This window comes from Chiloscyllium plagiosum, chromosome 3 (assembly GCF_004010195.1).
Source record: "Chiloscyllium plagiosum isolate BGI_BamShark_2017 chromosome 3, ASM401019v2, whole genome shotgun sequence".
NCBI lineage: Eukaryota > Metazoa > Chordata > Chondrichthyes > Orectolobiformes > Hemiscylliidae > Chiloscyllium > Chiloscyllium plagiosum.
In genome coordinates this window covers 10,829,397-10,841,749 of record NC_057712.1, presented here as the reverse complement: position 1 = coordinate 10,841,749, position 12,353 = coordinate 10,829,397, and the positions used below count along the sequence as shown (strand labels likewise).

General features: G+C 38.8%; 1 protein-coding gene across 4 annotated transcripts in view; it reads left to right on the top strand.

The window, feature by feature from the left end:
* pla2g7 (phospholipase A2, group VII (platelet-activating factor acetylhydrolase, plasma)) overlaps window positions 1–12,353 on the top strand; it is a 75,609-nt gene that overhangs the window by 26,048 nt on the left and 37,208 nt on the right. For all 4 annotated transcript variants that reach the window (XM_043677147.1, XM_043677136.1, XM_043677118.1 and 1 more), the window contains exons 2-3: window positions 3,286–3,405; window positions 4,855–5,005. In XM_043677147.1, the coding sequence (XP_043533082.1) occupies window positions 3,310–3,405; window positions 4,855–5,005 (247 nt within the window). In that variant the 5' untranslated portion in view covers window positions 3,286–3,309. The remainder of the gene's footprint in view (window positions 1–3,285; window positions 3,406–4,854; window positions 5,006–12,353) is intronic.

The following is a 12,353-nucleotide window of genomic DNA, read 5'->3' as shown; positions in this document are numbered from 1 at the left end:
GTAAAGTAATTTTTGAAGTATTTCTACCATGTTTAGTCTGTTTTGATTTCCTAAAGTCAAATTCTTTGGGAAGTTAGCATGCTATCTTAAAGCAAACCTTGTTTAAACAGACCCAACACAATTGCTACAAATATATTGTAGACCACTTTTTCACTTGAGTCTGATAACTTAATGATCACCACAGATTGTGTGATTCAGTTCAAAATGCAATTGCTATGCTGATTCACTTAATCACATATCTCTTCACATATTAACGAAATTGTGTTTTAATTGGTGTCTCTGGTAGAGTTACTGATTTTTGATTTTTGCCACTAGCAGTATGCCAACGTAACAACTGGTTAGGTTATCTGTCCTAACGTGTGGTTTTGTGCCCATGTGAAGGGACTTCGAATGATTTTTTTAATTGCAGCAAATTTGCTACAGTAATGCAAGTTGATTTTATTTTAAAGAAATAAGTTGAACAAGAATAGTTACCATGTGATATTTTAGGGCTATATATGTGAGCAAACTAAGTAAGAGTAGCAGCATATTTCACATTCACTTGCAACCTGATCCAATTTCCTGAGTAGTGTATCCTGCAACATAAGGTAGTAGAATCCACATATGCCAATTTCCTTTACTTGTCTGTTTGGCAACGTAGATGCATTTGGAATCAACTGGAGGAGTATCTTTATCCTTAATTTAAAGTTTTAAAAACAAAGCTGATATACTTTAATGAGGATGAATTAAATTTAAAACAAATGTCGCCTTTTTTTAATATGGCTTTGGTTGCCATAGTGCTTTTTTAAAGAATTCTTTTACAGGAAGCTATCTATTTAACAGAATTAAGTGTGAACATATTTAAATGCTCTATATTGCATCTTTTGACTGATATATAACATTTGTGAACTGAGAGGTGTTGAATAGGAAGCAGTTTTGCTAACACAGCATAGTTGCAAAAGAGTGGTTAATACTGTATTTAAATTTTGTGGTTAGAAGTAGACCAGATTTCTGATAAATTGTCTTGACATTTAAGAACAGAGTGACTCAGATGTCTTGATTACATATCTGCAAAGATTAATACAATGGAAATTCTCAATGAATCATATACATTTCATATCTTTGGTATTTTCAAGATGTTTTTAGGAAATACAGGTGTAACTGGGAGTGGTTGTGCCAAGACTTGATTAGTGGTTGGGTTGGAGGGGTAGGGTCCAAAAAACATTTAAGTGCACTGAGATTGAAAATTTCTGGTTAAGTTAAAATTGAAAGAACTATAAGAACAAGGAGCAAGAGTAGGCGATTTGGTCTTCCTAGCCTGTTCAGCCATTCAGTAAGATCATGACAGATCTGATTGTTAACTTTTGAATTTGCATTTCCGCCTACTCTGGTCTTTGCTTAACAAGATTTTGCTCACATCTGCCTTTAAAAATATGAAAGGGCACAACTCCTACCACCTTCACAGGATAAGAGTTCTAAATACTCATGATCCTCTCGAGTGAGAGAAAGACTGTTGCATCCCAGTTATAACAATTTTTTAAATAGTAGCCCCTATTTCTTTCTTGATTCTCCTGCAAGAGGAAACATCATATCTTCATCCAACCTGACAAAATCCATGAGGACCAATCTTGTTTCAATCAAGTCACAGGCGGAAGTGGGTACTGCAGATGCTGGAGATTAGAGTCAAGATTAGAATGGTGCTGATGAAGGGCTTTTGCCCAAAACGTCAATTTTCCTGCTCCTCAGATGTTGCCTGACCTGCTGTACTTTTCCAGCACTACTCTAATCTTGACCTCAATCAAGTCATAACTAACTTGTTTCAATTTCAGTAGATATAAACCTAGCCTGTCCAACATTTGGCAAAAGACAACCTGTTCATACCAGGTATTGGTATGGTGAACTTTTAGATCCTTCCTTTAAATAAGGTAATCAATACTGTACATAGTACACAAGATGGAGCTTTGCTATTCTGGCCACTATTTAGTCCAGCAATATGACATTAAATCCGCACAAGAAAGGTATTAAGACAGCTGACCAAAAGTTGGTCAAAGTGGCTGGTTTTAAGGAGAGTGTTACATGAGGAAACTGGTCAGAGATGACTAGATTGAAGGAGAGAATTCCAGGCCTAAACAGCTGAAATCTTGACTGCTACTGCTGGGTGGATTAAAATAGGCAACATAAAGAAAGGACATTGCAGGTCATTCATATTAAGTGTTGTATCCAGGGTATGGGAGAGGTCGGGGGTGTGGGAGGAGGGGAGCAGGTGGGGGGCAAGTGTTGAACCTTATTGGAAAGGCTTATATGTGGAGTTGTGGGGAAAAAGGGGATATATGATGTGACCACACATTCAATGACTTTAGAGAGCATAGGGAGGCTGGTGATAGTAGTTTTCCAGGGCAGAGAATTCAAGTTTCCTTTTGAAGGATGTGTACAACTTTGAAAGAATTTGAAGTATAGTGCCGAAGGACAGAAGAGAGAACTGTTCACAACGTTGGGCATCATGGTGGTCCAGTAAAGGAGATTAACTACTTCATGGGAATAGCAGGGGATTGATTGGTCTAGTGTGACCTTGGAGAGACGATGGGGAGAGAGAGTCATGCAACACGGAAACAGACCCTTTGGTCCGACTCGTCCATGCCAACCAGATATCCTAACCTAATCTAGTCTCATTTGCCAGCACGTGGCCCACATCGCACTAAACCCTTCCTATTCATGCATCCATCCAGATACTTTAAATGTTGTAATTGTACCAGCCTCCACCACTTTCTTATAATCACGCCACCATTTGCATGAAAACGTTGCTCCTTAGGTTCCTTTTTAAATTTTTCCCCTCTCACCCTAAACCTATGCCCTCTAGTTCTGGACTCCCCCACACTAGGGAAAAGGCCTTGCCTATTTACCCGATGTGTGCCCCTCATGATTTTATAAACCTCTATAAGGTCACCCCACAGCCTCTGATGTTCCAGAGATAAGAAAAACTCGAGTAAGATACTGTTGCAGTGCGAGAGCTTGGACATATCTGAACGTGGACTTTTAAAATTAGTTTCTCAGGCAATTTTTTAAACTTTTTTAGTTGCTGTGTGGGAAAGCTACATTTCAATAATCTTATAGTTAGAGAATAGTGTTTCAAAATGGAAGGTATGAGATGTTGTGGGGAGGACTGATCTTTAATGATTGTACAGTATAATTATGAAACTAATGAATGCACATTTATGCACAAGGATTTAGTTGATGAAGTATTTCTTGACACTTGGCAGTGGAGCAGTTAAAACCAGGAAATTCAATTGATTGCTTCTGTGTTTTTAGAAACAGGTACATAGCCAACCAGAAATGGGGAACTATGGCAGTCATTCTCTTGGGATTCCTGCTGGGAAAGGACCAAATCTTGTCGGATGTATTGATTTGATGGATGATCATACAATTCGGGTAAGGAGCTAGAAGTATACATAATAAAAACGTGCACAACTTAAGTAACACGGTAAGGTTATACAGATTGGAAGAAATAGCAGCCAAAAGTATGCAAGCTTTCTCAGTTACTGAAGTGGCAGTCTACATATTAGAAATGAACAAAATAAATGTGAACAATGTCGGATAAAGTATATGCATATGAAAGGATTTTTACTTGAAACTACATTAATAAAATATAATCTTTAAAAATGTGCCTTAATACTCCATACTGTTTCAACAATTCAGTCACATCTGATGAAAAGGAGGTAGCTTTTGGATTCGATTTCAGTAGAACAATACTTATAATTGCGTCACTCCATAGGAGTCAGGAAAGGGAGCCTTTTGGTTGACATTCTTTTTCTTTCATTTCTCTCAAGCAGAGCATAGTAACCAGTTTGACAGCTCTACTGTCATCCTGACATATTGGCTACCTTACCACAATATTGGAATAAAGCCCAAGATAATTTCACTCCGTATAGCTCAGACCAATGCAAAGTATTGTATTTGGGGAGTCTAAGTCTTAGTTACTTAAACCTATTTCAACAAGAAACTACCATTTGGCTGCTCGAGGGGCCTTGCACATTTAAGTCCACCACTCAATTTGTAATCTACATTTGTAAGAACATCTTCACATACCTCATCAAATGTTTGTGTTTCCCTAATATTCTAAATTATTCAGTACTGCTGAAAAATACACATTTTGTTGAAGCTTTAGATCTTGCACTCATCAGGGTAATTCATAAAAAGTACTAAAATAAAGAAAAGCTTGTTTATGAAGTCATGACATGGGGAAATAAAGAAGGATTTACTCTACAGAAGAGGTCAACTATCCATACTGAGGCCATATACGTGCTTTCGCATGGGACAAAATGCACTGTTCCCTTCAATTAGAGTCAGTATGGATGCTGTGGTGATCTTATTAACGCATTAAAGATTTGAAGGGGCTTGGTGGAGTAGTTGCTGAAAGCTTATTTCTCCTGGGGAAATCTAGAACTAAGGAAGACAGTTTCAATATAAAGAGCTCTCCTCTAATAAAGAACTGAGGAGTTTTGTTTCCCTGTGGGTTGTTAACCTTTGGAATTCACTACCCCAGAGTGCACTGGATTCTGGGTCTTTGGATATCTACAAGAATGAGTTAAAAATTTTTGATTGATGTGGGCGTCGAGGGATATGGAGATCATATTAAAGAGAGGAGTTAAGGCCACAATTGGATTGGATGATCTTATTGGACAGAAAGGCAGGCTTGAGAGACTGAATTGCCTACTCCACCTCCTATTTATTATGGCCTTATTATGCATTTATGAGCCTGCTATAATACCTACATTATCTGCACTAAAAATATTTAATTTGTGTTTTTAAGTAATTAGTTTACTTTCAGACTCCCTAGCTCATAGCTTTTTATATTTTACATATGCATTTTTCCAACAGGGGAATTTTTTACGCTTGTACTACCCATGTGAACCAAGTGGAAAGCAACAAGAGCCACTGTGGATTCCTAATCATGAATATTACTATGGGCTTGCTGATTTTCTTAAACATAACAGAAAATTTGTTGACTATATTTTAAACCATTTATATGGTCAGAAAAGATCTCCTCTGTTTCTTGCTTTGACCTTTTTTAAACAACCATAAAATGATGTTGCATATAAAGCTTCAATATTTGTTCACTTTACATTTTGTTGAAGTTTGTAATGACTTTTCTCACCAAACTGCATTGAGAAAATATCAACATTTGTGTCTGAAAAATGATTGACTGATCACAGTTTTGAGCTATTTCACCAAACTATGAACTTTTCAAACATCTAGACTTGAAACCACAAATTGCACGTCGAATGTTAGTACAGCAAACTTTTTATTTAAACAAGCACTCTTGATAAACCGGCAAAATTATATACCTGAAAAACTACAATCTACTACAAAGTCTGAGTATTCCTTCTGGAAATAAAGTATAATATGATGTGCATAACCCCTGTATTATGTTTCTATTACTGACATTTTTTTACATTTGATTTTAAAGGGGTGTGTTGATGTTTTTACATTTTATTTTGAAGCTTCACTTGGTCAGGTTTATTGTGGTTATGCGTACTCTTGATTATCCAGAATATTTGATCCATTGGCACACTCCTGGTCCCATAGATGTTGGTTCATAAAATGTTTGCTGTACTACTTTGAACTAATCTTTCACTGTTCAGAAAATAGAGTTCAGACTGCCAGTGAGGCTAGTAAAGATAGATTGATGTAGATTTAATCCACTATAAATGTTTCACAGTAGTGAACTGAAAACACCATCAAAAATCAAATGATTTGATATGTTGGCTTGAAGGGAGATGATTAGTTTCTTTAAAAGTACTATTCATCTTACCAATAGCACTTCCTCCTGTATTTGTCAAATTCTGAAGAGGAGTCACTGGACTTGAAACGTTAATTTCTCTCAACAGGTGTTGTCAGACCTGCTGAGTTTCTCCTGCACTTTGTACGATCATCCCTTTTGGAACAGCCTGTCTTTGTTTGTGGAGTAAAACAATGTACACGTCTGTTCAGAGTATGCAGTGTCAGCTCCTAATATTATCTCAGACATCCAGTACATGCATCCTTAAAGGTTAAAACAACCTACAAAACTCTCACTGCTGCATCTAATGTCAAAATAATTACAGCGTATCCATGCCTGTGTGTGGCCATAGGCTTGTTGCATTTTCAAAAAGTTTTCATAAAGTTTTCAAAAAATGAGCCTTTTTAAAGCACAGCTATTTCTTTTAGTAAAAGCCATTTTTAGTTCAAGCGTTTTCACGTGTAAGCTACGTTTTACATGAGCTTGAACCGTAAAACCATAAACCTATGACCTTACTTGTGCCCAGATTTGTGGAAAGCAAAGGAAGTGTTTACAACTAATCGCCCATGAACACAATATAACTTAAACCCCCATTTGCTTAATCAAGACAAAATTATTGAAAAATAACACAACCCTACAATGAAGTAGAGCTGGGTGTTGTCATCATGGATGTGAAGACAAATGCTGTACTTCTCAGATGCTGCTTGTCAAGGGACAATACTTGGATGAGAAATAGGAGGATTTAAAGATGAATCCTTTTTTCATTTTTCCTATAAATTTGACCTCCATAGCATTGCTGTCATATGGTAAAATCTTGCACAGTTTGTTTTTGCAGGAAGTCTTGTGGCCTCTGAGCCAACTTCCCAAGATCTCACTGCAGGATTTGTTGGTAAAGGCAGGCCCACTCATTTACATGACCAAATTGATCAAGTATTCAAATTACATTAATGGCAAATAGTAAGAGGCAGGGACATTGATAGTCAGCCATGAAAATTGACACCTCTATCATCACCATTCCTAGCTGCAGACTGTGACCTGTATGTAAAAGTGTTATAGTGCCATAGCAATGTGGACTCCTTAGCAGCCAGTTGGCTCAATTGTTGAATGACCAACAGCTGTTGGATTTCCCCACTCCAGTTGGAGTGGATTTAGGACCTAGGTAAAAACAATGACTGCAGATGCTGGAAACCAGATTCTGGATTAGTGGTGGAGAGATAAGTTAGGCCTCCTCTAGTTTATCTCTCCATGCTTCAGGTTCTCTGCCTTTATTCCTGATGAAGGGCTTTTGCCCGCAATGTCGATTTTGCTGCTCCTTGGATGCTGCCTGAACTGCTGTGCATTTAGGACCTGCCTCTTTGTGTTACCTCTGGTGGAGATCATTGTGCTGTTAGTCAGACCTGGCTCTGAGATGAGAACTGAAGAATCCTTCTATATAGTGATGCAATAATTTTTGATCGCCATTGAGGAAAAGACTTTGAAATTTAATTGTGATTATTAACATTACATACTGCAGTGTGACATGTTCATTTGTTTTACTTCAGTGCTATGTGCAGAAAGTAGAATGTCAACTTCCTGCTTCAACTATGCCCCTACCCAAGTGGAGGCTCTCCCCTGTTTTATTTTTCCCTTGAAAAAATTTATAAATTCCTTTTCAGAAACCATGATTGTTGGAGCAGAAATCATTATAACGACAGATTGTTCTTGGAAAGGCTTCAGTGAATTTTCCTTTTCTGGTAATTGCTTTTGTGCTGCACTCCTTGATAAAAATGTTTTTTTTTTGTCTGTCAAAAGCTGCTCTGCAACTCATTAAATAGTTATCTGACTGTAAGCACGTCTGTGGCTTTAACTGAAATTCTGTCTCTAGTGTGTTATGGACTAGGCCAGACCATTCAAAACATTCTTAAGCAGGCAGCCCAGTCTATAACTTTGCAATTTGCTTCGGTAAATGTACAGTGAAAATTACCTGGACTAAGTTAGCTAGGTTGACTACCAGGTTTTAAAACAGACAAAAATTTATTCACAAAATTTCAGAATGAAACACAAAGAACAGAACAAAGAATGTCCACGGAACCCAGTCTATCCAAACTAGATTAATTATGATGTTCCGAAAATACACAACAATCCCAATACACAAACCCCTTAAACATAGAGTAAAACTGAAACAGAGGCTTTACAGGTCGATGTTAAAAAGTCTGAAGAAAGAGTTTAGCAGTCTTCACACAGTCCACTGCTGAACTCCTAACTAAAGTTCTGACCTGAAGTGCTCAGCTGGAAAGCTGGCCACACCCCCTTGACTTATACAGGCTATTTCTAAAACCATAAAAGCTTTGGCCTAAGGTCTCACCTGTTTACGTATAAACAAAAAGAGCTTTCGTCTCTGTGCCAACCCAGCCATTTTGGAGCTTGGAGTATTTTACGACCCCCCTGAAAAGAATCAAGGACACAGTATCCTTGAGGAAAGGAGTAGCTTTTAAAAAACAGAACCAGTTTTGTGACAAGGATAAATACAGAAACATTCATTACCTATGTCATCCTAGCTCTTATCAAGTGTCCACAGTGTGGAAACGGGCCATTCGACCCACTGAGTTCACACCAGCCCTCCGAAGATCATCCCATTCAGACCCACCCTGTCCTGAAATTCGACTTTTCCCATACTTGATTCAACTAACTTGCACATCCCTGGACACTATGGCAATTTAGCATGACCAATCCATCTAACCTACACATCTTTGGACTGTGGCAGGATACTGGAGTACCTGGAGGAAACCCACGCAGACACTGATAGATTGCACAAACTCCAGAAACAGTCGCCTGAGGGTGAAATCGAGCCTGGGTCCCTGGCACTGTGAGGAGTGCCAACTTAAATTTTTCAAAAGAGCTTTGATAAGATTGCATGGTGTTCAAATATTTAGTCCAGTTAGCTAACAGTAGACCAAGAATCAGGATGCATGTTGTTTTGGGTCGGCAAGCTGTAACTTGTGTTGTACCTTTGGGTTCAGTGCAGCTGTTTGCAATCTATTATTAATGTCTTGGATGAAGGGTAGCTAAATTTGTCAATGAAGCCAAGATAGATAGGAAAGTATGTTAGGACAAGGAAGTAGAGTCTGTGAAGGGATATAAATAGGTCAAGTGTTTGTGGACTAATTGCCCCTTTGAAAGTAATGTGAGACAATATGAACTTCTTAATTTTGACAGGTGGAATTAAAAAAAAGTAGCATTTAAGTGGAGAGAGATTACAGAACTCTGCAATACTGCAGTATTTGGGTATCTTGTTAATGAATCACAAATTTTGCATGCAGGATGACAACTGGGATGTTGGCATTTATTGTGAGGGGAGTGGAATATAAAAGTGGGGGCATCTTACTGAATGTAATTTTGCTCGATAAGCTGGAAGGTTCATTTTTCAGACATCCAAAACTTACATCCAAAATCTCTACCTGAGCTACAAATCTTCTCCAAACTCACTAACATCTTACTGAAGTGATACAAGGCCTTGCAGAAACCACTTCCTGCGTGCTGTTTACAGCTTTCTGCCCATGATTTGGTAAAGGAGATAATGCTGAAAATGTGTTGCTGGAAAAGCGCAGCAGGTCAGGCAGCATCCAAGGAACAGGAGAATCGACGTTTCGGGCATAAGCCCTTCATTCCTGAAGAAGGGCTTATGTCCGAAACGTCGATTCTCCTGTTCCTTGGATGCTGCCTGACCTGCTGCGCTTTTCCAGCAACACATTTTCAGCTCTGATCTCCAGCATCTGCAGTCCTCACTTTCTCCTAAAGGAGATAATGCTCAAGCAATTCATTTTATTTTCCTATTAAGGTAGGTTGATTAGATTGGGCCTTTCTGCTAAATGCCAGATGAGAAGTGAGCTTACTGAAATCTGTAAGGTCTTGGAAGAACTTGATAGAGTGGATACCAGGAAAATGCTACTTGTGGGCCAGGCTAGAACGATAGATTGCACGTTAAAAATAATATCGCTATCTTTCTAAGACCGATCAGGATACTTTTTTTTTCCTGTGTAACCCTAAACGAGCTCTTCAGAAAACAGTGAGGCTCAGTGATTTGGGCTTATTCAAGACTAAGTTGAATGATTTTTGATAGAGAACGAAGTCTGGATGCATGGGCAGAGCAGACAAAAAGTGGATTGCAATCTCCAATCTAATCAGCTGTGATCTTATCAAATGGCCATTCTCCTTCCATTCTTATTCACTGTTTTCACTTTAAAACCAAAACTGAAGATTCTGTAGTTTGTTTCATCTTGTCTGCTCCAAGGACAAAATTAATAATCTGAATTGTTGACGTTGATGCTCAAATATTTCTTATTTGTCACTGTTTTATACAACAATGTGCTTGGAGTTATCTATAGCATGTATACTGTATCACAGAATACCAAATTTGCGAAGCTGTATTGAACCAGTTGGAAAATTTGAAAGTTAGTACGGGATTCAGTGGAAGCCCACAGAACAAGAAAGTGTTAAATTAGACTTAGTTAGATCAGGGAAGACAACATTGGATTTAATTGGATCAGGGAAAACATATTGGGACTTGATTAGATCAGGATGAGTTCTTAGCAGTTTCTTACAGGGCAAGAATAGTAGTTTTGTGTTTCTAAAAGGGGAACTGGTTATAGAGGGAACATGTGACCTTTAAAATGGTTGAATCATTTAAGTGAACAGCAGTGGGTAACCACAGTATTGGTTCCATGTGATGTGAAGTACTTCATTGAACAATCGCTGTTAACCACAGATCAGTTTCAAGTGCCATTGCCATAGAAATTAACAAATACAGTTATACCCAAACCGCACAAAACAAAGGTGTAAGAATGTGAGCCGTGATTGGGCAAGTGAAGCTGCTTTATAACATCTATGAATCTGTCTTATGACGTCTATACAGATGTTGCCTTATGAAGCTGTCATGTCTTTGCAGTAGTACCATCCATGTAACTACCATGCTTCTGCAATAAGGACTTAAAGAAGACATTGTGTACAGTAATTCCCATGCCTGGTTATTCCTAATATTGGGAAAGATGAGTACCCAACACTTGACGGTGAAAGAACAAGTTTCATTAAGGCGGCCTTTGTGTGGAGCCGCAGGAGATGGGGGAGAATCTAAATGAGTACTTTGCATCAGTATTTACTGTGGAGAAGGACATGGAAGATATAGAATGTGGGGAAATAGATGGTGACATCTTGAAAAATGTCCATATTACAGAGGAGGAAGTGCAGGATGTCTTGAAATGCATAAAAGTGGAAAAATCCCCAGGACCTGATCAGGTGTACCCTAGAACTCTGGGAAGCAAGGGAAGTGATTGCTGGGCCCCTTGCTGAGAGATTTGTATCATCAATAGTCACAAGTGAGGCGCTGAAAGACTGGAGGTTGACTAACGTGGTGCCACTATTTAAGAAAAGTGGTAAGGGCAAGCCAGGAAACTATATAGACCATTGAGCCTGATGTCAGTGGTGGGCAAGTTGTTGGAGATGGTCCTGAGGGACAGGATGTACATGTATTTGGAAAAGCAAGGACTGATTAGCGATAGTCAACATGGCTTTGTGCATGGAATATCATGTCTCTCAAACCTGATTCGAGTTTTTTTTGAATAAGTAACAAAGAGGATTGATGAGGGCAGAGTGGTAGATGTGGTCTATATGGACTTCAGTAAGGCATTCGACAAGGTTGCCTATGGGAGACTGGTTAGCAAGGTTAGATCTTATGGAATACAGGGAGAACTAGCCATTTGGAAACTGAACTGGCTCACAGGTTGAAGACAGAGAGTGGTGATAAAGGGTTATTTTTTTCAGACTAGAAGGTCTGTGACCAGTGGAGTGCTATGAGGGTCGGTGCTGAGTCCACTACTTTTTGTCATTTATATAAATTATTTGGATGTGAGCATAAGCGTTATAGTTAGTAAGTTTGCAGATTACACCAAAATTGGAGGTGCAGTGGGCAGCAAAGAAGATTACCTCAGATTACAATATCTTGATCAGATGGGCCAATAGGCAGAGAAGTGGCAGATGGAGTTTCATTTAGATTATTGTGAGGTGCTGCATTTTGGGAAAGCAAATCTTAGCAGGACTCAGACACTAAATGGTAAGGTCCTCGGGAATGTTGCTGAACAGAGACCTTCCAGTGCAGTTTCATAGCTCCTTGCAAGTGGAGTTGTGGGTAGGTAGGCTAGTGAAGAAAGCGTTTGGTATGCTTTCCTTTATTAGTCAGAGTATTGAGTACAGGAGTTGGGAGGTCATGTTGTGGCTGTACAGGGCATTGGTTAGGCTACTTTTAGAATATTGCATGCAATTCTGGTCTCCTTCCAATTGGAAGGATGTTGTGAAACTTGAAAGGGTTCAGAAAAGATTTACAAGGATGTTGCCAGGGTTGGAGGATTTGAGCTATAGGGAGAGGTTGAATAGGCTGGGACTGTTTTCCCTGGACTATCTGAGGCTGAGGGGTGACCTTTTATAAGGTTTATAAAATCATGAGGGGCATGGGTAGGATAAATAGACAAAGTCTTTTCCCTGGGGTGGCGGAGTCCAGAACTAGAGGGCATAAGTTTAGGGTGAGAGGGAAAGATATAAAAGAGACCTAAGGGGCAACTTTTTCACA